This window comes from Dermochelys coriacea, chromosome 6, assembly GCF_009764565.3.
Source record: "Dermochelys coriacea isolate rDerCor1 chromosome 6, rDerCor1.pri.v4, whole genome shotgun sequence".
Taxonomy (NCBI): domain Eukaryota; kingdom Metazoa; phylum Chordata; order Testudines; family Dermochelyidae; genus Dermochelys; species Dermochelys coriacea.
Genome location: NC_050073.1, coordinates 24,704,515 through 24,730,121, shown reverse-complemented (window position 1 = coordinate 24,730,121; position 25,607 = coordinate 24,704,515). Strand labels below are relative to the sequence as shown.

The 25,607-nt window shown below is 40.0% G+C and overlaps 1 protein-coding gene across 2 annotated transcripts in view; it reads left to right on the top strand.

Annotated features, from left to right (window-relative positions):
* OTOG (otogelin) overlaps positions 1 to 24,383 on the top strand; it is a 173,636-nt gene extending 149,253 nt beyond the window's left edge. Inside the window, exons 45-57 of one of the 2 annotated variants that reach the window (XM_038405411.2) lie at positions 97 to 201; positions 1,179 to 1,289; positions 3,038 to 3,139; positions 3,588 to 3,686; positions 4,176 to 4,216; positions 5,400 to 5,475; positions 7,069 to 7,247; positions 8,541 to 8,645; positions 9,125 to 9,244; positions 11,974 to 12,019; positions 17,399 to 17,473; positions 21,243 to 21,322; positions 22,726 to 24,383. In XM_038405411.2, coding sequence (XP_038261339.1) covers positions 97 to 201; positions 1,179 to 1,289; positions 3,038 to 3,139; positions 3,588 to 3,686; positions 4,176 to 4,216; positions 5,400 to 5,475; positions 7,069 to 7,247; positions 8,541 to 8,645; positions 9,125 to 9,244; positions 11,974 to 12,019; positions 17,399 to 17,473; positions 21,243 to 21,322; positions 22,726 to 22,926 — 1,340 coding nt within the window. In that variant the 3' untranslated portion in view covers positions 22,927 to 24,383. The remainder of the gene's footprint in view (positions 1 to 96; positions 202 to 1,178; positions 1,290 to 3,037; positions 3,140 to 3,587; positions 3,687 to 4,175; positions 4,217 to 5,399; positions 5,476 to 7,068; positions 7,248 to 8,540; positions 8,646 to 9,124; positions 9,245 to 11,973; positions 12,020 to 17,398; positions 17,474 to 21,242; positions 21,323 to 22,725) is intronic. The other variant, XM_038405412.2, reaches the window with a different exon arrangement.
* The last annotated feature ends 1,224 nt before the right edge of the window (positions 24,384 to 25,607 follow it).

Here is a 25,607-nt window from a genome sequence, read left to right as displayed (position 1 = left end):
ACACAACTTGATGTTTTCCATTTAACATAAGAGACCTGTACTGAACATTGTAGAAGTTCATCATTTCTTTTTTGTGTCTGTTTTTTTTTTAAATAGTTTGTAATCAGAGCTTTTGTGAATCCTTTATCCCTGAATGTAAGGGCTTGGAAAAGCTAGTCACTTATTATCGTGAAGATTCCTGTTGTCCCAATTACACTTGTGGTAGGTATTTTATGAAGAAGTAAAAACACAACAGAACTATTTTTGGCAGAAATGTCTGTATTATAACAGCATTTTGCAATATTCAAACTTGTTCTTATGTACTACAGATTAGAGGTTCTTGCAGGATTTCACTGTGTGAAAATTTTGGAGTGAAACTATAAACCATTTGCAAAAATGGATTGAGTTTCACAGGGAAAAAATGTCAGTGCAGATATCATCATTATGTCTGTATACAGAGCTCTCTTTCACTTGTAAACCCAGGGCTGGATTCTAGTTCATCTTGTGCAGGTGCACTGGAAAAGGAGTCTTCTGTGCAAGGATCAGGCAGAAATGTGACCTAGCACTCTGTGGAGTGCTGAGCAAGGGCATGACTAACATGCCTAGTTGTGTTCCTCTGCTCTAAAGGCCTATGTCCCAGTGACTTGGGGTTGCAAGACTGTGGTCTCCTCTCTGCCTGCTGGTGCCTGGAAGCAGGCATTGAGGTTAGCACATGCAGCTCCATCTTTAGTTCAAATGTAAGGCTTGCTGATGAGTGTGCTACCTCATGAGCTATTCTGTCTGTGACTGTCCTGCTCAACCCAGATGGCTCAGGGAGCCCCACTCAGCTGCTCTCCTCCTCCCAGTCTTAGGTAAGAAGAGGGAGAATTCCTCCAGGGTTCTCCCCTTCTCTTTATTTTCTGCACTCAGTTTGCATGATGTAGTTGTCTACTTACCTTCCTCTGTGGTGTACTTACTTGAAGGGATGAAGATGAGCAGTTACAGAGAATGTTATTTACATAAGAGTCCAGAGTCTGGGATGTAGGTGCCTTTTGGTTTATTATTTCATAAATCTAAATGCATAGATACGATGTTCTGAGATTGGCTTGGCCTTGATGATGCTATAATACCTCCCCTCTTTGCTCTCACGGGGAAGGGGGAGAACCATACTTTTTCCCAAAGATTGACATTTAACGAACAACGTTTTGTGCTTGTTTTAGAATGTGACCCATACAAGTGTGAACCAGTGGAGCAGAGTCAGAACTGTCGAGAAGACCAAACTCTGATTGCTGCTCGTGTGGAGGGGACCTGCTGCATATCTTATATATGTGGTATGATATCTTCACTGAATGCGACTGTGCATGTTAGCATATAGGCAAGGATAACTAGATAATCATTTACCATTTAAGGCTACAGTGGGGCATCCACCACAGGTGCGTAAAGCCCAGATGCCATTTAAAAACTGTTTGTTGTCTCTATAGGACAAGGGAAATGGCAGGCACCATCCCATGCGGGGGTTTTTGGGGAGCTGCAAAACAGCCCTGCATGATGTTGTAGCAGAGCTGGGGATTGAGGGCTGGGCCAGTGGGGTCCATACATAGTGTAGATCAGTGGCTCTCAATCAATGTGGGGGGGCTGCCAAGGGAGGCACAGGAATATGTCAAGAGAGGTGTAAGCCGTGTGCTTTTTTTATTTTTATTTTTTTTAAGAGCTCTGGCTGTCAGCCCTGGGTGGCTGGGGCTCATGCAGAAGGGCTGTGCACAACTGTGAGGCAGGGATATAAAGGGGACAGCTGGAGCCCCACCACCCGGGCTCGGGCTTTCCTTCCCCGCATTCCCTCACCGAGAGGCAGCCTGGTCTCAGGCTCCCTCCACCCCAGTTCTTCACCTGGAGGTGGCAGGGTGGCAGCAGCAGCACAGAAGTGGCAATGTGGCACTAAGTCTGCTGTGAAAAGTGATATCGACGAATATCACTGTTAACGTTGCCACTCTTACTTCTGTGCTGCTGCCTTCAGAACTGAGTTGTGGTATATGTGCTTGCAGTGGGGGAAGGAGGCGCATAAATGATTACAGACACAAAGAAGGGGGGCCTGATCAAATAAGTTTGAGAACCATTCTTGTAGAACAATAATAAAATAACACTCTTGGCATCATGCAAGATTTCCGCTTGCTGCAGTATAGATCTTTGCCGTACAGCCAATAAACTGTCCTGTGTGTGTCCCTCGAGTATACTCATTGTTTTTGCACTCTATTGATTTCAGTGGAGCACAGGGTGAATCTTTCTGGCACAGTATGCTACATGCAACTGTTAAGGCATTAAAGAAAAACTGTCAAATAGCTGGGATTTCAGTAATGGACTTCCACCTGGGACAAACCTTAAATACATTTGTACCAAAGAAATTTTCATTGCTGACAATTTTCTATGCTCACTCTGTTAGCATGGAAGCTGTGTGATGAGTGTGGAGCTGTCTCCTGCACAACCTGTTGTCCTTTTGCCTGTTTGACATCATAAATCTTTCAACTAGAAATGCCTGTGATACCAAAAATTCAATACTGTGGTTTTGCTGCAAGTTCAAGTAAGAGGGAGACAACAGGTGTCAGGGATAAAGCCTTTTGTTGGGAATCAAAGATTTCCTCACAATAAAACCTTTCACAATTATGAACCTTGGGTTATTGCAAACCTGGTCCCTGGATCCTACCTGGAGCCCCACCACTGCAACAGGGAGATGAGAGCTCCTCTGCCCCAGGGCTGCAGTGGGTGGCAGAGAGCTGTCTGCTCAGGCTGTGGCCCCAGGGCTGGAGGAGCTCTCAACTCCTGCTGCAGGTCTTGAGGTGTCAGCCCAGCAGTGCTCTTTCAGTATAGCAAACCCCTGGCTTTAGCAAACAAATGGCTTGCATCCCCAGGGGTTAGTTATGGCTAGGGTGTGCTGTATTTATGTTCAGGCAGACTGAGGGTGCTGTAAGATAGCTGAGTGACTCAGCAGGCAAAATACAGTTATAGTTAGTAAGATCTTGTGTGCTATGTCTCAATAACATTTCCAGTTCCCTTCCTTTCTTGTATTTAAATCTGTCTTCTTCAGCATGTGGGATTTGCTCTGATCAGATACCAAAATGTCAGGAAGGGGAAGTGCTTACTGTGGATGGCAACACTACGGATAGATGTTGCCCTGCATACCAGTGTGGTAAGTTGATTTGATTTTTTTTTTGGTGATTCTTAAATGAAAATAGTAGAGTCACTGCACTGAATTTCCTAGTAATAAATGTTCAGTGCTATAATTGGTGGAATAGATATATCTCTCCTGTTGGGCATATAATCTGTGCTCTCCAGTGCTGAACCTATACACTTGTCATGTTTAAAATATCATGTTCATAAAGCAGCATCCACACATCTATGCCATGTATGGGTACTGGTCATTCCTGGCACTGTACAGTGGAGATTAATCGAGATCAACATGGAGCATTGTAAAACAATTTTAAATACAACTCCCCCCGTCCCATCCCACCCCAGAGTTCTCCAGAGCTTTTCATGAGTGAGCAATTCATTTCCTGTGGTTTGTGTTTCTGTTCATCAAAAAAAAAAAAAAAAAAGAACAGGACCACATGTTGAAGGTATTTTTTTCTTTCTTTTAGTTTGTGAAACTTATCGTTGCCATGAATTCCAGTGTGCAGTGGGGATGTCTTTGGTGGAAGTTTGGAGCCCAGAAAAGTGTTGCCCATATCGTACATGTGGTAAAATGATCTGTTTTCATTTTAACTGTGTTAGATCCTGTTGAGCTGGCAAGATCTCTGTGGCCTTTTAGCCTGAAGGCTACAAAATAATCAAAGTTATTCGGCTGTTAACCTGCCCAGGGTGCAGGCTGTTTTGGATACCTCTCCCATGGAGAGGTGCTGGTGCGCAGATGAAATGAGGAGTAGCCAGCTCAAAGCAAGGATCTCTTAATCTACCAGATTTTTTCTTTTTTTCAGAGAGATCGTAAAATAAGTAGTTCTAATAGCTACACGGCAAAGTGGTCTATGGGATCCATTTATTTGGGATTGGGAGTCAGGCTGGAAGAGAAGTCAAGTGCAGTTTGTCTCCACAGTATTGGGCTCAGCAGGAGATGTTTCAAAAGCCAGCAGGGCTTCTGTAGTGACTACTTGGTGCTGTTTGACACTTTTTTTTGTTTTAATGCAAATGGGAAGATACTTTTCTGAATGATAATTTCTGTTTTATTTTAGAGTGTGCATGTGATACAATCGCTAAACCTCAGTGCAAACTGGTATGGAATCCATCTTGTTAAAATTAATTATTTTAGAATTTTCTTGGCAAAAATATTTAAAGTGTCAGTCAATGATGATGAACTTCTTTATCTTCTCCTCTTTTCAAATTCCTTTGTGGATAGATTAGATAATTATGGCATAATATAGCTGAAATGTTAGTCATGAACATTTTAGTTGTTATTCGAAACATGTTTTAAAATCTAAGAGAAAAATATCATGCAGACTAAAATGACTAAATGACAGGTAGCAATTTGCTTTTCTCTTTTAGGATCAAATCCTACTCTGAAATATACATACGTGGGAATTGCATGTACACATCAGAGGGCAGCATTTGGCCTTTATTCTGACAGAAATTAAACACTTAAATGATCATTAATTTAATACTATCCTTTCATGATGAATATGTCTGTTTTTTAAACTTCAGGGTCTGATTCAGTAAAACACTTAGTCATGTTTCAATGGGACAGCTTATGTGCATTCTTCTCACGTGCTTAAGGTTCAGCACATGCTTAATTACTTTGCGGGATGAATACATTTTGAATTCACTGTGATTATTTTATCCAGAAAAATGTATTATTCTTGGAATAATCAATAACAAATGTAATTTGACATCTTAATGAATAAATAGTATTTTTTTCTCCATGAAATATTTTAGTCTAACTATATAGAAAAAGCTAACAATAAAGCTGTTATTAATAGGTTTTAGAGGTTTGTTGCGGGCGGGTGGAAGGGATGAATTTGATTAATCTTAGTGCATATGAAAGAAAATTGGCCAGTGTAAAATGTAGGATCATATTCTCTGCTTGTGTAATTCCATTCACATCAATGGAGTTATCCTAGCAAATGACGTGGCCCAGAGAGTAGGCAGACTTCCATTAACGGATATGCCACTAGATTTCAGTCTTGACCTGCCATGGTCTTTCCACTTCAGTTTCGAACTCTTCTTATACTGTAATCATTCTCACTTTGGAGGCATAAACAAATGTCCACTAAGTCACAGCCACTAAGCTAATTTTCACTTGTGGGTGCCCAAAGTCAGATTCCAGACAAGGCTTCAAGGGTAAAAGACTAGTATATTCCCTATGCTACTTAGCCCTGAAGTGAAAGTTTAAGAGAGAAAAATCAAATAGACAAACACTTGTTTGTGACATCACATTATCTTTTTTTCTTTTGTGTGGATAGGGGGAGAAACTGCAGATAGATGACCAGTTTCAGAACAGCACAGAAAATGTTTGTGGCTGTATTAAGTACAAGTGCGGTAAGTAGGAGAAGAGTTTGTGTCAAAGACATATCCCCTACAGTGCTAAGGGTGGATCGCTTGCTATGGAGCATGCATTCACTTCTGACGCATGGCACTGGGGGGAGAGAATTCACTGAAATAACCCACACCTAAGGTTGTGGGATGAAGCAGAGGAAAAGGAGGGTACATGTTTGGCTCTCTCACTAACTGTATAGTATGTACAATCTCCCACTGCATACCTGGAAATAATTCCCACAGCAGGAGAGCAGAGCAGGGTAATCGGGGACATGAGTTGGAGACAGTGGTGAGATGCTGATGAACAGCTAATTTAAGCAGCATATTTCTCTTCACAGGGCTCAGTCCTGCAGTACTGAGCACTAGCCCCAGCCCAGCAAAGCGTGTACAGGATATGCTTCACTTCTAGCCCTTGAGTAGTTCCATTGATCCATTATAAGACTGCTGCACAGGTGCTGCAAGTTAAGTATGTGCATAAGTGCTTTGCAGGATGGAAGTCACAGTGCTCAAAACTGTGCAGAATCAATCTCAGAAAGTACAGAATGGGGCCAGAAGAGCCTAAAAATTGTGCTGTTCTGTGGAGCAGAAATTCCCACAAGGCACTCAGTAAGCCACTATTAAAGGGTTGCAGGTGTGTGCCTGTCTGGATGGAGTCAGTGGCACCTGCTGCAAAGACATGTTGTTATTTCTGGTCTAGGGGCTTGTCTACACAAACATTTAGTTCTTGGCAAGCTGGGGTGTGATTTTATCCTGTGCTAGCCTGCCATGCTGTACTCCCTGCATTCACCCTGCTGACATGCATTGACTGTTTAATTTGCTTTGATCCAGTCCTGTTTCAAAGAGAAACAGGGCAGATGCAAAGCACAACACTGTACATGAAATGCAATCTGTTAGGTCTCCACTTTCAATTCCTGCAGATCTCCAGACTGCAGTATGTGTGAACTTCTTTGGATTTGGCCTCAAACTCTTATGTTGTACCCTGATAAAACTGTATGTCAGAAATTCTTCTCCATTATATAAACTTCAATGTGTTTCCCTTTTACTCAGATGCACACAGCCAGAGGAGTGTATACAGGGCTTAATTTGAACGAAAGAGGTGCTGGGGCTCAAGCAATTTTTTTCCTTTCATCACTGATGCAGCAAGCCCGGAGGTGCCGGGGCTATGAACTGCCAAGCCTAAAGGTGCTCAGTCCTGGCAAGCCCCTCCACAAATTAAGCATTGATTGTATGGCCTTTTGCCGACAGTCATTTTAAGGCTCCTAATAATGGAATATTTTATCCATTTCTACGTATCAAGCATGATTATGGTTGGAACAATTTTGGGGCTGTAGTGAATGCAATTAAACATTCTTATTAAAGCTGTAGGGCTAGGTCCTCAGCTGGTGTAAACTGGTGTCGCTGTATTGAAGTCAATGGAACCATGCCAATTTCCTTCAGTTGAGGATCTGACCCCAATTTAAAAAAAAGTTATATTAAACACTACATTAGCTATTGTCTTCCTAGTTACTCTGTAATAAACATTACATTTTGCTTAGCTGTTGTAAAACCAAAGTGATTTGTGTGAGTGTGTTGTATATTTTTTATGTATTGTTGCAGCGAGAGACAAGGTGTGTCTGAGTAACAAGAGAGGAGTACTGCGTCCTGGACAGACAATTGTGGAACACACACGTGATGGCATTTGTCATACTTCTTATTGTACAAACATGATTGATCCCTCCACCAAATACTATTGGATAAATATCTCCTGGATAAACTGTGTCATCAAATGTGAAGCTGTAAGAAATTCTGAATTTTAAACGTTCATATTGTGTTTGGTAATCTTGATTAAACTATGAGTTTTCATTGGTTATTAAATTATATTCATAGAAACTGGGTGCTAAGATTAACCAACTATGAGCTCCTTCCTTAATGATCTATTGTAGCTCTTCTGATTAAAACTGTGTAATATTAATAATAATGTAAACTTAAGGTCAAACTCTGGACCCCATTAATGCAGCAAACTTAGTGCTTCTGTATGCTGGATGGCCTAGACCTATGCAGTGCTTTCCTGTGCAAATTATTATTGCAAAAGTAATCTGCATGAGTTAGGGGTGTAGGAGGCTGTGGCTGGCTGGATCATAGAATATGCACGGTAAACTAAGCAGACTTAACATTTGAACCGTAGACTTCACCCCAGAATAATCCCTGTTCAATTCTACTCATGGAGGACCTGTGGATCAGCCACTCTATGAGTTGGGATTAGCCTTTGCCACAAAGTTCAGATCCACATTTGGAGCTGGACTTCCTCAGGGCTGCTTACATAGGGTTTTTGCACTGGCCCATTATAGAAGTAGGACCTAGCTTGAAAGTTCAGATGGGGATCTGAGCTTCCACAGAATGCAAGGGTGCTCAGAACTGGTTTCAGAAGAGCCAGTACTGGTGTGTAACACTAAGATACCATGATGAGAAGTATAAATTCATAAAGAAGAACTCTTCTATCCCACTTTCCCCTCTAGCCTCAGCTTCTTTGGGGTGAGCAAATACCAACTAGAAATTGGCTCTAGCTGAATATTTGTAAAAATGAAGAAAAACTTTACTAGAAATCCTGTAAAATGGACTATATAACCCCCCCCAATTCCCATCCCCCACACATCCAAAGTCTCATGTTGTCTCTGTACAAAATACTGTGAATTAATCCACAGCAAAAGTCTTTTTCTATGTCTTTGGTGTGTGAATTTTCCTGAATACATATTGATTACAATTTGTAATACATCAGAATTCAAAAGCACATTGATTGTTGGATAAGCAGTCACATGCACTATTTAAAAATTGTAAAGGGCCCAATTCATCCCTCAAAGTCAGTCTCTTTGCATTGATGGCAGTGAAAGCAGGATCAAACTCAGTAACATCTTATAAAAAGTGAGTGTATAAGCTGTAGACTGAAATGTACAATAATAATTCTAAAAGCTTCACACCAGCCTGAAAAATCTAACCCGTGACACTAACATGGTATCAATATATTAAAAACAATTATAATATCTATTCTCTGTCTTGTTATATAGCAGGACTAACATGTTTGATTTTTGCAGAATCAAGTATATGAGCCTCCAAAAGATTTAACAACCTGCTGTGGTCACTGTAAGAATGTATCTTGTCTCCACACTTTCAGCAATGGGACAGTCTCCAATTTTAAGGTAAGTTTTTGTAAAAAATAAATAAATAAATAAATAAAAATTAAAAAAAAAATTACCTTTGAAATTACTGAGGAGTGACCCAAAAGTTAACTAGATGCTATATGCAAAATCTGACATCTGACTTGGGCATGGTTCCTGTTGCATGTGCCTTGAAGGACATATTTGGCCTTATGCATTTATGTTTCAACAATAATAATTGAACTGATGCCTCCTTCAAAAAAAAAATGTAAAACCAAATAGAAAATAAGCTCTCTTGCTGTGTCACTGAAATAGATTACACCTTGATTATGCTTTTTAGTGATCCTCAGTATAATTTTATGCTTAAAAAGTTCCATCTAAATTGTATTTTTCAGGAGGTATCTTTGTGTTAATTCAGATAGGACTGTGTTTAATTGCATTGTTTTAAAAAATAAAAATAACACCTTATGACGTCTTGTCCCAAGTTCTGATGATGGTGATATTTTACAATGTTTAAACAGCCCGGTACTACTTGGATTTCAAACTGTGTCAAGTATGACTGCACAGCCACAACAGTAGGACTGGTTTTAATTACATCTTCCATCAGCTGCCCACCCTTTAATGAAACTGAATGTGTGAAGGTCAGTGTTTTTTAGACAGTTTATTTCATTGTTATGGTTTGTATTTGCATTTGAAGTTTTATTTTTGACAGTTCTAAAGTCTTCCAATCATCTAAAAAAAAATTATAGTGTCTGCATAGATCTTTAAAAGCAAAATGTCGACTGCTCTAACTACTCTAAGTATACAAAACCTTTGCCTACACATTCGCTGGGTCAGTAAGCTTCCTGAGCTACAAAACTGTAATGGACACTCCATATTCTGAGAGGATACGTCCCCCTTTCAAGCAGGTTTGTAATGCCAAGCTTAGCCTGACACAGCTGTCCAAACCTGCAAGCACTCTGGGTTTGACCATTGTCACAGCTGGGTCGTGGGTGACTAGACCTAATAGTCAGAGCCACGAGTCTATATCCATGAGATAAGAGTCAAGAATTGGCTTGGTCAGCATAGCAGGAGGTCAGAGGCAGGAGAAAAACTGGAGATCAGGAACCACAAATCATATGCCATTTGTCAAGCCAGCTCAGGCTGCCAGGAAATCAAGACAGGGGAGCAGGTAGCACACAGTACATAGCAGGGTGGAACCCAGTTGCTCAGACAGCTTCCTGTTCCTGCTGTTGACTTAAGGAAAGCAACTGGGCCATTCAGCCACTCTGGGACTCTGCCAATCAGACCTCAGGGCTGGAGCTTCATACTGGAACTGGATTTTGTGGGTCCCAGGTAAATTATTGTTAGTAGGCTGCTAGATAGGGTTGCCAACTTTCTAATTGCACAAAACAGAACAGCCTTGCCCTGCCCCCGCCCCTTCTCTGAGACCCCACCCCCACTCACTCCAGCCTCCCTCCGTCCATTGCTTGCTGTCCCCCACCCTCGCTCACTTTCACTGAGCTGGGCAGGGGGTTGGGATGCAGGAGGGGGTGAAGGCTCCAGCTGGGGGTGTGGGCTATGGGTGGGGCTGGGAATGAGGGGTTTGGGATGGGGTGGGCCCTGGGAGTTCAGGTGCAGGAGGGGGTTCTGACCTGGGACAGGGGGTTGGGGTGAGGGTGGGGATGCTGGGACTGAAAGGGGGTTTGGGTGCAGGAGGGGGTTCCGACTGGAGCAGGGGGTTGGGGTGTGGGCTCTGGCCAGGCAACACTTACCTCAGTTGGCTCCCAGCTGGTGGTGCAGCAGAGCTAAGGTAGGCTTCCTGCCTCCCTGGCTCCACGCTGCACCCAGAAGCGGCTGCTATGTCCAGCCCCTAGGTGCATGTGCAGCCAGGGAGGTTCCATGTGCTGCCCTCATGCCTGTAGGTGCCGCCCCTGCAGCTGCCATTGGCCATGGTTCCCAGCCAATGTGAGCTGCAGAGGCGCCGCTGGGGGAGGGGACAGCATGCGGAGCTTCCCTTTATCGCACCTAGGGGCTGAACATGCCAGCCACTTCCAGGGAGCTGCTCAGATCCAGGGTAGGCAGGGAGCCTGCCTTAGCCCAGCTGTGCTGCCGATTGGATTTTTAACATCCCAGTCATCGATGCTGACCGGGTCCCTTTTTGACCAGGCATTCCAGTTGAAAACCGTATGCCTGGCAACCCTACTGCCAGATGGAGGGTGGGAGTATGGCTGCTGGGGACACTGGGTCATGACAATCATAGACTTCTCTTTTCTAACTGACTTACTGTATATGGCAATTTAGCTCATAAAAATGATGGAGAATTTAGGCTGAATATCAGGAAAATCTTCCCAATAGTAAGATGTATGAAACTATGGTATAGTCTTGCAGATGAGGGGAGGTCATGAAACCCCCATTGGTCTGAATGCATAAAACTATGCTGGACAAAGTAACCAGAAAATGTACTGCATGGAACAATCTTGTATAGTTCTCTCTTAATTCTGTGGTGGGGTGTACATGGGAGGGTACTAAACCAGGGAACAGTCTTAAAGGAACTGTGCATCTGCAATACCCCTTCCTAGATGACAGGAATGGAGTGGTACATCAGAAAAAAGAGGCCCAGTTAGGAATAAGATATTTTCTGTTCTAGCCCCTAAAATGGCAGACGTGGAAGAGAAAGGGGGTTTAGCTAAAGTCAAGTTAGTAGAAAAGTCTTCTCCTTCTTTCATCTTTTGGAGATTTTGAGAAAGCAAGAAAGTTTCAGTATTTTTTCAGTGATCACCATGTGAGAGACCTGATGAAGAAACAAGGTAGGAGAGCTCACTATGGCTTGTAGGAGTGAAATTGGACACTGTAACTGAGCCAGTATGCCGGTGAAATTATTTGAGAATGCTTTGACATAGACTGTAATTATTCTGTCTACTTTACTCCAGTTGGTGCTCCATCTTACAACGTCAGAGACAGTGAGCCATGGCTAGAATAGGCCTTTTGTTGAGCAGAGATTTCTTTTTTATGAGAATTAATTCAAGATCAGTTTTCTGTGATCATAACTGTGGTCTACAAAGAATCAACATTTACTTTCAAGAATCACATGATGGAATCTGAGATCCCACAGTTGTTTTCTGTTCTAAGTTCTGTTCAGGTACCACTCTGATAACTGTTGGTGGATGATGATATTTAATGACAGCTACTGAATATTCACATGTGTTAATAGACTCAAGTTAGATCATTTAAGGCCAATTTCTTCCCTGAACCAAACCATTGCAATTAATGAGGTTGCATGGAATTGTAGACTAGGATAGAATAAGGGAAGTTACCTCTAATAGCACTGCTATATAGGTGCTACAATTAAGAAATTATTCTAATGTTTTTGTTTTTCTTTTTTGTTTAGATTGGAGGTTATGTTGTGCCCTTTCTAGAGGGATGCTGCAAAACATGTGAGTGACTAATGAGACTTCAGGAATCAGAAAAGTCCATTTAGCATGTCATTATAATAGGAGTGAGACTGGTTTACTGTTTCATGAGGGCTTGATTCTGACCTCACTGACTCTAGAAGAAGGATGGCCTTTACTAGTACTTTTCAGAAGTATATTGACTTGAGCTAATGGAGTTAAACTAGAGTAAAACTGGTGTGAAATCAGACCCAGGGTCCTTTTTATGGTCTAATATTTTACTTCGAAAATCCAATGAGACAAACTCTCCATTAAAGTTACAGAGTTTTTGCCATTGACTCTAATGAGGTCAGTATTTGGCCTGATGGCTTTGAAGTGCACCAGTCCTTTCCAAATTAACCTGCAAATGAGTGTTTAATTCTACTTTAATCCTTCAAGATCAGTGTTTTATCTGGTCAGATATTCTTGCCATAAGTCACAACAATTTAATAAAATTATTTGTATTTCCTTTAACATAAGTTTTTAAATCCTATCTGCATACCAGTAAAAATTTAAATGAATATAAATTTGAATATAATATGAGTATAAATAAATAGACGTTTATGGCAAACATTATTTAAACTCATTTTACAACTCCTATGCACTTGACTGAAGTAAAATGGAGTTTGAGGAGTCAAATGCTGTGCAGATTACTTTTATGAGAGGCAGCAAGGTCTGAGAGACTGACCAACAGGTTAGGAGGTAGCAAGTCCTAAACTCTGCCCCCAGCTATCCTAGTGACTTGCTGTGAGGAGTTGGCAAGTCACATTGGGCTAGGTTCTGTCACCTTACGGATGCTGTGCAGTGCCTTACTCATCAAGTTGCTCCAGAGAAATGAATGGAACTATTTGTGGAGCAAGGTATTGTACTACTCAATATGAGCCAGGTTGGCGGAATATGGCCATTGCCTTCTCTATCTCTGGTTTTTTATCTGTACAGTGGAGATGCTCCCCCTCACGGCTGTGTTGAGGCTCACAGGAGCAAGCAGACTTCCCAGAGGGTTGAGAGGCTCAGTTAGCTAATATTTGTGCAGCACCTTGCACGTGTAAAGTGCTATCGAAGTGAAAGAGAAGTACCATATCTTAGAAGTCACTATTAGTTTTAATCTTTACTCTGAAGAACAACCTTTTTTCTTTCTGCTTCAGTAAAGTTCCCCAGTTGCCTGGGAGGTATAATAAAATCATGAAACTTATGGCAGTGACTTCTAAAATATGGAACATCTCTTTCACTTCTATAGTACTTTTCATGCGCAAGGTGCTGCACAAACATTAGTTATCTATCACATGTAATTGGTTTAAAGGGACATAACAAATATTACAATAAGCAGTAATGTTTCCCTCAAAATATGGTGCTGATTTATATTATTTAGGGTTATTTTAGATTCTACTATATAACCATAAACATTTGGTCTCTTTTCCTCTATCCTTCTTTTGCTTTTTTTTTAAAAACAAAAACAAAACAACAACAACAAACTAGAAACTAATGATCTTTTTTTTCTAAGAAGGAAATTGTTGATTAAAAGGAGGAGGAGGAGGGAAATCTGGTGGCGATTTTGTACTTTACAAGTATTGGTTAAATACAATTAATTCTAGCCCTGAGTTAAGGCAATAAAGAGAGGTTTTCCCATGATTCCATGTAATGACACTATAGGCTCATCGATGCTCACATGATCTCATAGATCAACATATTATTTGAGAGTCCTCAAGTCTTCTTTCTTAAATGCAGAATTGCACTTTATAATTTAGTAATACCACACATTTATTGCGAAGCATCTCATTCCATACTAGAATGTGTTGGGAAAATTTTTTAAGATGTAATGGAACTTGTAAATTCTCAAAATTTTGAAGTTGTTGAATTTTAACTAAGCAGAATAATTAGCCAGGATACTGAAATAAGCATTATAAAGAATACCATAGGATCTCTACAGGGTACGTGAGGTAATATGTTTTATTGGACCAATTTCTGTTGGTCAGAGAGACAAGCTTTTGAACCATACAGAGCTCTTCTTCAGATCTTGGAAAAGTACTTCCCGCAACAGAGCAGAAGAGTCTGTGCCCACTAGAGCACACTCCCCTTCAGAGCCTAGAATGGAATCCAGATTCCTGAGGGTCATCAGCAATTCCATCAGGTAGCATCATATTGAGACACCTGGGTCATCAGCAGGCTTGAAACCTTTAGATCCACCCCACAGATCTCTTCCCTTGAGCTAGTGGAGTAACTGATACAGTAGATTGTCACCGTCTGTGTAGACCATCACTAGAGGGGGATGGGATGCTTTGTAGAACAATGATGAGCCTCAGGAATCCTGGTTCCATTCCAGGATGGGAGGGGGGAGTGTGCTCTAGTGGTCACAGACTTTTCTGACTATTCCCCCAAGCTTGATCCCTTCTGCCCCATCCCCTCCAACCTGTCCCAGTCTTGTCTTTTCCCCCTCACCAGGCTGCTCCTCCCAGTCCCATTCTCCTCACCTTGGCAGTCCCTTTCTCCACTCTTCAGGATTGTCATTCCAGTCTCAGTCTCCTTGCCCAGCCATTTCTAATTTCCAGCTACTAGTCCACAGTATCTTTGCCCTAGTATCTTAGCCAGTCCTAGTCTCCACTCTACCCCTTTCCTGACTCCTCATCTGATCTGTCTCTCTCTCTCTCTCTCTCTCTCTCCCATCCTGAGCTCTAGCAGCTGTTGCCCATATTTCCCATCACCACTGACTCTCAGTCCTAGTATCCGTCCCTGGCTCCTCATTCAATCTCAGTGTCCATTTCCCCAGTTCCTTCTCCAAGTCTCTTTGCCCAGGCAGATCCAGTTCTCCCCCCACACCTTGTTTCCTTGTCAGATCTATCTCCACTCCCCCCTTCCCCCCCCAGCTCCTTCCTCACATGCCAAAAGTTCTCAATTCCAGTCATCCTCCCTGGCTACTCAACTGATCTCATTCCCTGCTCCCACTGGTTCCCAGTTTCCTGGCTCTGCAAGATCCAGTCTCTCCACCCTGGATCTCAGTTCCATTCTACCCTCCTAAGCCCAGTCTTTACTGCAGGCTCCAAATGCCAGTCATGATATCCATTACTATTCCAATTCCCAGCCCCCTTTTCCCTCTCCCCATCCCTGCTAGCCTCCAGTCCCAGTTTCCACCCCCATCCCCAAGGGGATCCTTGTCCCAGCCCACTTCCCCTGCCTCCTCCTGCAGGTTTGGTTCTTGTCCCCGCTGCATTAAAATCAGCTTCTTCCTCTACACTGCCTGGGCCCAGCAGGGAGGTCATTGAGAGCACAGGAGAGAGTCTCCCTGCCCTCAGATTTGGTGGCTGGACCCAGACCCAGCATGGCCTGTAACAGCCCAGAGCTGCAATTGCAAGAAAAGTCCTGTACAGCCCCAGGATGCAGCATGCTTAGTGTGGATGGAACCCTCAGGGAATTTAGCTACACAAACCTAAGAAATATGTGTTAACCAAGTGAGAACTGCAGTTTTTGAAAGGCTTATAATTTAGCCAAAATGTGGGTGGATTTTCATGGGGACAGCCACTACCCTGCCAAATGTTGAACCTCTCATCTAAAGCCTGGAGGCTCTAGAGCTTTTAAAAGAAAAGGTCACCAGAATTTTGTAACATAGGCAAAACAATGCATTTTTCCTTAGCTCCATTCTCAGAAATCACTGAACATTTTGTCTGAAAATTTCCAAAAAAACTTCACTCTGAGGCAGAAACCTGGCATTGCAAAATTCAGCACAAATGGCTAACATTTGGCAAAGTTATAGGCAGCTGAAAACAGGATCTTTTAATGGGCTGGATCAGCCAACCATAATGGTAGATGGTACTACTAGACCCACATATAAGAAGACAAATAAAAGTCCCACACATCAGCATAAGTAGGTGGAATAATAGCCTAATCAGTTCTGATAATAGTAGGGATTCAATGTATGGGAGCAGGGTGGTGGTGGGGGAAATGAAGATGCTACACACCTGCTCCATGGAAGAGACGCACAGAGATCTTTGGTAGTGATGGGAGGGGACTTCATTACCTCCCTGGGCTGCCCTCCTTGGATTCCAGTCCTCCTGTCTTCCTGCACTGGGGTTACCAGCCGAAGAGCTGCTATAACAGAAGATGGGTAGACAGGATAAGGGTTCCTCATGTTTTTATTTAAGAATTACGTTTTTTCGTGTAGTGGTGGTTGGAGATCACAGTAGGGAAGATCAATTTCCTCTGCCAACACTCTTGTTAACTAAGGGAAGAGGAGAAGGGATTTTGTGGTCTTTTGTCCTGATGGGCTCTGTCCTTTGCATGCCAGAAATCTGTTTCAGACACTTGTCCCTGGTTCTGAAATAATCTTTTCCATAGCTATGCACTCCATTCAATCTTCCCAGCTGCCATTGCCTCCTCTGACCTTATACCTCAGGGCACTGATTGCCATTTAAGTCAGCTAGTGGACAGACAGTCTCTTCAAGAGCCTTAAAAAAAGCCATGTACTTTCTTGTCACCTGGTAAAATAACTTGCTTCCAGAAGGGCCGAAATTAGAACCTTTTGTGGGTTTAGACAAAATGGGACCATTCCTTTTGGGCATCATTTTCCAAAACAAAATCCAACCAGCAAATTAGTGCCACAACTTTTGAAATTTGCATTTGCAATGTGTAATACCTATTCATATTTTTCAATGGATACAAATAAATTCATAATTTGTATTCCTAATACAACTGATTGTATATCTGTAATACCTTGTAGATCCAGCATTTATTGTATGAATCATATGGCCCAGATGGAATATAAAAAAAGCTGTGCCAATAAGAATTTCATGATCAATAGTAACTGCATAAGATATTTTATGAATAAGATCATTAGCATCTTGTCTTCATTTTAAATACCTTAATCCTCATGAATCACTATTATTTTTCTCTCTAATTTTTGCAGTAAAACTGCAGTTTAAAACATTGCCCTGAAATGAAATCTACAGGAATTTCACAAAAACATTGAGAACTTTCAAAAATAACTCTTGTGAGAAATTACATTCCTTCCATCTCTTGGCCCTAAGTCTAACAGTAACTTCAAGGGCCAGATTCACCACTCACTTACACCAGTGTAAATCAGGAGTAACTTCATTGAAGTTAAAATTAAGAGTTAAAATTAAGGTAAAATTGGTGTAAGTGAGGGGAGGATAGGCTCCAAATATGTCACAAGTATCTAAACAATATTGTTTGAGTTCCTCTTATTCTTGCTATTATTTTCTAGATATTTTATATTTAATAACTACTGCATCATAACACAATGAAATTTTAAGTTGATTTCCTTTTTTTAAGTTCCCTTTTCAAACATGGGTGAATCTGACTATAAAATGTTGACTAATGATAGAGGGACCCTTTTGTTTTATGTGTAATATGTTCAAAATGTAATATTCTTACCAGGTTCCAGAATGTCATTGTTGATCCCATTTCCTGTTAGCCCAGTCATACCTACAGCTAGCGCTCACTGTAACGCAGGTACATTTTCTTGGAAATCAGTAGGAACAAGACAACCAGCACCATTGTTGATTTCCAACAATGTACTCCCTGATAAAGCATCAGGCCTCATGTCATCAAATCATGTTTGAAAGCTGCATTGTAGTATTAACTTCTCATTGTTCAGAAGAACTCACATATGGGTTTTTTCCCATTTTGCACTGTATGGGCAGTGCATTGTTGTTAGCCAACAATGTACTGTTGGTAGTAAGCATTTGCATAGTATTTAGTTTGCTGCATGTGTATTTGCTACATTTAGAAAGTTGGCTAATCGCTTTATGTTTATAGTGCTGTAGAACGTAGAAACTAATTGCTTTGCTCATTAAAGCTTACTGTTCAAATAACTCTTTAGAAGATTATGAGGCATTCAGTGGCATATGTACAAGAAGCAGTTCATATTTTCTAGTCTACTGTAATTAGGACAGTATACTGGAAATATATACCATAATAATTGGAAACAGACAATAACAATCATAAGTATCTGCCTTACAACACATGGTATGAATGCTAACCTTCACTACATTAATCTTGTGAAAACACAAGTACACTTTGCTATGTAGCAAATGATATTGACTGTAACTATATAAACAATAATATGTCTGCAACATCACTGAAGGCTAGATTCTGCATTCATTTGCACTAATGTCAGTCTGGAAGAACTCCATTGATTTCTGTGTCGTTCATCCTTATTGACATCCAGGTAAATGAAAATAGAATTTGACCATCACAAATGTTACAGCACATATTATTGTGTATATAGTTACATGGTACCCATGTATCTATTGGAGGCACTCATATAACGTGTTTGAACCAAACAGAATGCACAGAAGAATCTCATTACAGTACATATAGTTACCTACAATGTCATATGCTATCTATATGAAAGTTGTTCTAAGGCAAACTATGCATGTCTGTCAGTAAGTGTTACTAAGAATCATCAACACACACATGCAAATACTCTGCATTCTGTACTTGTTTCTGAGAAGTGACACACTTGCAGTGCAGCCAAGATTAATTCATAGCCATAATTGTATCTGAAGAATTCCCTACCCCAGGCATCATCTACAGTGTGGTAATAGAAGCAAAGAGCAGGATTACAAGTGACCATTTTCAGATATGATTCAGTTGGCTATGGCCCAATTCCTTGGAGACAAAAGGAACATGGTGAGTTGTTTCTTTTAAAAAAATGTTGTTTTATCTTTTCTCTGTTTGACACACCTAGTGGTCTTATTGCTTGCCTATTCAATGTGCTTTTATCCTATCCAAGATATAATTCATTGATACTTTTGCCATAGTCAATAGCTAACTATTTTTTATTGGAAAAGTAAGGGGAGGAAATAATCCTATTAGAAAAAAATCTACATTCTAAAAATCTCTATTGTACTTGGAATCAGTTGTTTGTCAAAACTTACATTTGCTTTTCTTAGAGAAGCAGCATTTCTAAGTGGTTAGAGCAGGGAACTGAGCACTGGGGCTCATGTGCTAATCCATTCTTTGCCATGACTTAATATGTGACTTTGGGCAAACCAATATGTCTTTGTTTCCTTGGGGATATTAATATCCACCTTTTGTATAGAGTTTTGAGTTTCTTGGATGAAAGGTACTACTAATGTATAGGTGGAAAGTATTATGAAGCCCTAAGGGCTAAAGGGATAGCTCAGTGAGGTGGGAGGGATAGCTCAGTGGTTTGAGCATTGGCCTGCTAAACCCAGGGTTGTGAGTTCAATCCTTGAAGGAGCCATTTAGGAATCTGCGGCAAAAATTGGGGATTGGCCCTGTTTTGAGCAGGGGGTTGGACTAGATGATCTCCCGAGGTCCCTTCCAGCCCTGATATTCTATGATCCACAAAGATGACTTAGGCTCAGAGTTGTAACACCTAACTTTAGGTGTTGTGACACCTACTGGAATCTATAGGCCTGAGTTAGCCACCCAGGATACCTGTACAATACATGGGGAAAGATCAGTGCCTAAGAATGCAATTCACAAAAGCCAACACTCCGAGTGGGGAGCTGCCTAAGCTAATTCACAGGAAATGCCAATGAGCGGAGTGGGGTGGGGCCAAAGACCTGCCTCTCAAATGGAGTTATGCACTTAATTTGGGACTGGAGGGAGACAACTATTTCTGCTCAAGATTCTCAGCCGTGAACCCTCTACTGGAATTAAGTGGTTAAGCGTCATCCCTCCCAAAAGGAGCTATTTCTCCCCGTTCATTTGAACCTTTAGTCAGTGACTAGAGCACTCAGCCAGGATGTGGAGCACTGGGGTTCAGATCCCCCCTTTCCCTGATGTGGAGTAGGGATTTGAATCTATGTCTCTTATCTCCCCAGCAAATGTCTTAACCACTGGGTTTTTCGATATTCTGAGGTGGCGCTGTCTCAGTCCCTCTTGTTGAAGCTATTCAATTTTGTATAAATAACAAAATAGTCAGTTTAACAGGGAATTGAGCTTGGGTCTCCTGCATTCAAGGTGAGTGCCCTCACTACTGGGCTAATGGTTATAAGAGGTGCACCAACTATCTCCTCCATCTGTTGTGTTTTGTGTGGGGCCTGATCTCTGAGAATGTCCCCTGGATTAGGCCTGGGGAATGCCTAATTTGAGAATTTCTCCAGGGTTTAGTATGAGAAAGGTGCCAGGTGTCAGGATTTAGGTGGCTGGACATCTACTCATTGGCAGATTTTTATGTGCCTAGGGGACTTTTCAGTTTAGGTATCTACAGAATCATGTGACTGCTGGGCTGGGGTTCTGAGGATCTAAATGTTGGACTTAGGTACCTAAAGTGGCAGCTAGGTGCCAAAATCCATTTGTGTATCTAGACCTAAGAGTTCTACAGTATGATGCATATAGGATCTGCAGTAGAACTGCAGTAGTCCAACTAATAGAATGGACTTTTGATTTCTCTTTTAGATCTCCTTTGTGATGTGGGTTCTCCAGCAGGAAGAAGATCATTTCCTTTGCAATCAGACTCTATTCTTTCACTCCTGCAACCACTGAACTTTCTGCATGATCTCTCTTCTTCAAATATTCAATATTTTCCCCTTTAATTATGTTTAACCCTTTGTTCATTTTATATATAAACAGATATTTTAGAATGTGTTTTATCTATATGTTTTGTATCTTTTTTTCTTGTAAAAATAAAAAAAACAGGAAATACAAATAAAAATTGGAATTAAGTATTTTCTCTTTTTATTAAGGATTGTTTCTCTGTCTTTTTATACAGACAAACCTTCCCCCAAACCTGCCTTACGTAGTTGGCAAATCCGTGTGTTGTAAGGTGTTTATTACCAAAAATTGCAACTTTGATTAAATACAATTGTTTGATAGTGTTATGGCAGGAAATGTATTTAAATGTGCTATCAATAGTCTTCTCCCAGGAATGGTTACTTCATTTTATCTTCAGAAAACATATTAAGGTAATGCATTCTCATAATGACAGAGGCTACAATACTGCTTACATGGCTTATGGATTTTGTCCTTAAAAATTTATATATCTGGAATAAATACATTAGAAATATAATTGAATACATAAGAGACGGTGAACACTGTCATTGATGTGAGTATAATTATACATTTTAAAAGCTAGGATTTAAATACAAATTGCCTCTTTGTCAAAGAGGTTTTGGTATATGCTGTGATGTACTATTTATTATCTTCTTTTGTATCCTTTTAGCCCATAACACATATAGGAACGTTGCTATTTCTGAAATGTTCAGAACTGTGAGCTGATATTTTTCAATTAATGCATACTTTGCAGGTAGGGAAGATGGGAAATTTTGTAAAAAGGTGACTGTTAGGATGACTATCCGCAAGAATGACTGCAGAAGTAACACACCAGTAAGTAACTATCACAATTTGTTTCAGGGGAAGGGGGGGAAATAAGGAAAGGTGGAAATGAGAAAAGGTGTGGTGGGAGTTTAACTTTGCTGTTGTATGCATTCTATTTCTGATTCAGCCTCAGGGCAGAAATTGGCAGGTACCACAAATCTATCTGTAGCGGCTCACATGCAGTGGTCATCGTTTTAAAAAGTCAACATTTACTAATAGTTACACTGTAATAGTATCTCAAATACCAGTTATACCGTACATTTAGAATAGGAAATACAGATCCAGACCTGCAAAGCAATGAGCACTTGTCTATCACTGAAGTCAATGGGAATTGAAGGTGTTTAGCACTTTATAGGCGATACCCAGTGCCTTACAGGATTTGCCCTTGGAAAAAGCTGTCTTTTTAAGAGTGATGACAGTAAACAGTGTATTTAACCTGCAAATGCCACAGGATAGGGATCATGTGTCCTTAAATTCTTCAAAAGCATTATGCTCACCCATGGCACTATCTGTTGGAAGAATGAGTACATAATTTCTGTGCTGATGTTTGACTATGTAGACTAGAATGACACTTACTAAGACAATCTTAAACTGAATGTTTTGTTCCAAGGGTAAATGAACATGGGAAGTATAGTTCCAAATTGGCCCTTGGGGTGGAACTCTTCATTGCTGCTCCCCTGAGAGACTAGCAGTGCCTTACTGAGCAGCATGGCAGTGAGGTGTGTGTCCGGGATGGGGAGTGGGCAGGAAAGCAGACCCAGGAAGGCAGGGCGTGTGAGAAGCAATCACTATTCTGAGGGTATGGGGAGACAACTGAGACTTTCCCCCTCCTGAGTTAATGGTTGAGCAGTTAGAGAAGCCCATCCGTAAGGTTAAGAAGTGTTCTGAATGGAAGGGATAGCCCGTGAACATATAGGAGCTACCAAGTGAAGTTACCGTAAGTGACTGTTACTATATTATTGGTGTAAAATTCTTCAGTTTTCCTAGGGAGTGTTTTTGTGCCCGAACATTCCTCCCTGATGTAGCAAAGAAATTGCAAAGGCCTCATCATGGACTACAGCCAGCCAGTGACACCGAGTGTTGTGTATTAGCCAAAGTAACATTATGAATTCTTTAGTTAAATCTCAGAAATCCTTTTGTTGGAGCTGAGTATGTCGCTTAGTGGCCAAATCTTAGTCATATTGAAATCAATGGAAAAATGCCCTTTGACCTCAATGAGGTCCTCAAAACGTAGGCTGAGTCATTTTATTATTCACATAGGCTGAGATTTTGAAAGGGGTGTAAGGTAGTTTGCCACCCAGCTTCCATGTGAGAATTGGGCGTCTAACTCCTTTAAGGCCTCTTTGAAAAATCCCACACTCAGGTTTTTTAATCGTTTAAATGCAATGATCTTTTAAAATGTTCATTAACAGGTAAACATTGTTTCATGTGATGGAAAATGCCCTTCTGCTAGCATTTATAACTACAACATCAACACATATGCAAGATTCTGCAAATGCTGCAGGGAACTTGGATTACAAAGACGAACTGTGCAATTGTATTGCAGTGGCAACTCGACATGGGTCAACTATTCAATCCAAGAACCTACAGATTGTTCTTGCCAATGGTCTTGAAACAACATTTTATAAAAAAAAAAGCAGCCAGTGAGTCCAATTATGGAAGATATACAATTATTCTCAGTATGATAAAGATTTTTTTTTTATATCTTGTCCTTAGAAAATACAGTTATCCATCAACTGAATACTATAAGTGTTTAATATTAAAAAAAAAAGCTATTTTGGACTCTTCTATATTTTGAAAGAATGGATTTGCATCACCCATTTTTAAATTATCTTAATGATCACTTCCTAGGAATCATCTCAAGAGTTCTCGTGATATGTGCCAACATAAAAAGGAAAGGTATTTCCTTTGAAAGAGACAAGCAGAGGAACAATGCTTTATATTTTATTTCTGGAGGTTCGATCCATTCTTTGAAAGCTACCCAATGGTGTTTTAAATACCTGATACATAAGATGATCTGGCAATGGTCTAAGATCTTGAATGTGTTACAATAGTGAAAACACACTTGATGCATATGAAAGAAAATGATATGGAAAATATTAGAAGAATATTCAGTTTAAATCGAATTGATATTTCAAAATAAGGAACTCATGAGGAATTAAATTATAGACATTTTAACCAGAGAAACATTTTCAATACTGATAATTGTATATAATATTCCCTGGTAATAAGTTTGATTTTTCTAATGTATTTTACATCGTAGTGTAAAACCATTATGTCAAATGTGTAATGTATAGGAAATATAGATTTTTTTTTAGTTTATCCTGATAAGATATTGGTAATAGATTTATCCAACATATATACTGTATGATGTAAACTGAAAACATACAAGTTTATCAAATGAAAAACACATTTCCCATTACAATTATAGAGATGCACTTTATCTAAACAAACCCTTGCCTTCTAAAGTGCACCATATGTTAAATGTGACTTGTACAGTTTGTTTAGGAGAATGAACTTTACATTGAATCTTAACTTTTTAAAGAACATGTTAAATTATTTTCATAAACACAAAAGAAAATCAAAATTCTATTTGGTCTCATGTATATTTTAATAAAGAGAAACAGTTAAATCAATAAAAATTGTTGTAACGAAGGTAACTTCCTATGTCCAATGAATTTTTTATGTTGCAAAATGTTCAAATTGTAAAGTACAGTGTTCACAAACAAAATTGCTTTTTAAACTTGCAACAACTGATGATATAATGAAACCAAATTTTTTGTTAACCAACCCTCACCACAACCATGCCATCTGAATGCAGCAAAATTCCAATTGCTTTAATTTTAAGAAGTAAAGCTACATGAGCATCTAAGATTTTAATCTTAGGAACCTAAAAATAGAAGTGTGTTGCATAATAAATTGTAAAAAGCTGTTTTTCTGCAGTTAATCCAAAGAAGAATGTTTTGTTAAAATCAATCACATGAACATTTTTGCTATTAACATTTTTATATACTGTACATGTCATTCCTATAACATCTAATAAACAACAGGAAGGCTTATTTTGTTACAACTTGTTTTCTTATTAATATTAACAACTCGCTTTTATGTCATATTTACTAACATTTTGTTTAAGAAGTATTAACTATTTATTCATTTGGTTTTTACTATAGTTAGTATTAATAGTCCAAGCGTCTGATGGTCTGATACTAAGCAGTAGAAGAAAAGAGTTTAAGCGCTAAGTTTTTTAAAAAACACTTTCATGTAAATATTTTCATTTTGTTCTGAATCATTCAAACACATTTTCAACCCCAAAAATTCAAATTTCAAAAATTTCACATTTTATGCAAAATAAAAAAAATCCCTGCTTCTCACTGATATCACAAGATGACTTGTCTCCTGATCCTCACCAACATATAGTCCCTTATTCTGGAGAGATAAAGCTATCAGTTAGGACCTATCTCTGAATCTTTCCTTCAGAAACAATTTATTCCAAAATTGGGAAACAGTGTTGAATTATTGTAATCAGTAAACTCTACCCTAAACAAACAGCAAGTTTCTTACAGTACAACAGTTGTACAGTCAATTCCTTTAACATTTCACTTATTAGGGATTGAGAAATTATCTTCAGGCTGCATTGTGATAGGAACCAGACAAACACATACAGTAAGGGACATTCCCTTTCCTAAAGAGCTACTTTCTAAATAGATCAGACAGACATAGGTTGAGAATACAACAGACAAGCAAAAAACTGGGAATTAAGACACAGGTAAGCTAAGTGACTTTCCCAGAAAAGCCTTTACACAGCTAAAGTCTCAAGTTCCAGTCCAGTGCCTCCACCACAAGATTATACATCCCCACTTGACATCTAGTGACAAAAAAGAGGCATATACAGGTAAAGAAAATTTTTCTTTCTCCATCAAGATCCACCAGATATGAAATGGTGATCACTAAGCCTTAAAGTGTTAAAAAAGTGGGGTGACTGAAAGCCCAATTCTGTTCCCATTGAATTCAATGCCGAAATGTCCATTGCCTTCAATAGTGCAGGACGAAACCATAAAGACTTTGAAAACATTACATGAACTGGAGCAGCACTGAACTGTCTAAAGGTCTGCAGTTAAAAGTATTGGGAAAAGGAGTTAAAATCTGAGAGATGCTACAGCTGCAGTAAAAGCTAGAAATCTGAGCACATCTGTAAACAGGAATCGAACTTTGTCATCTTTTCCACTTGTTTAGACAAAGCAAAGTAATAAATGTTGTGTTAAGTTTCTACTTTTGATTTTGTAAACAAGGGGCT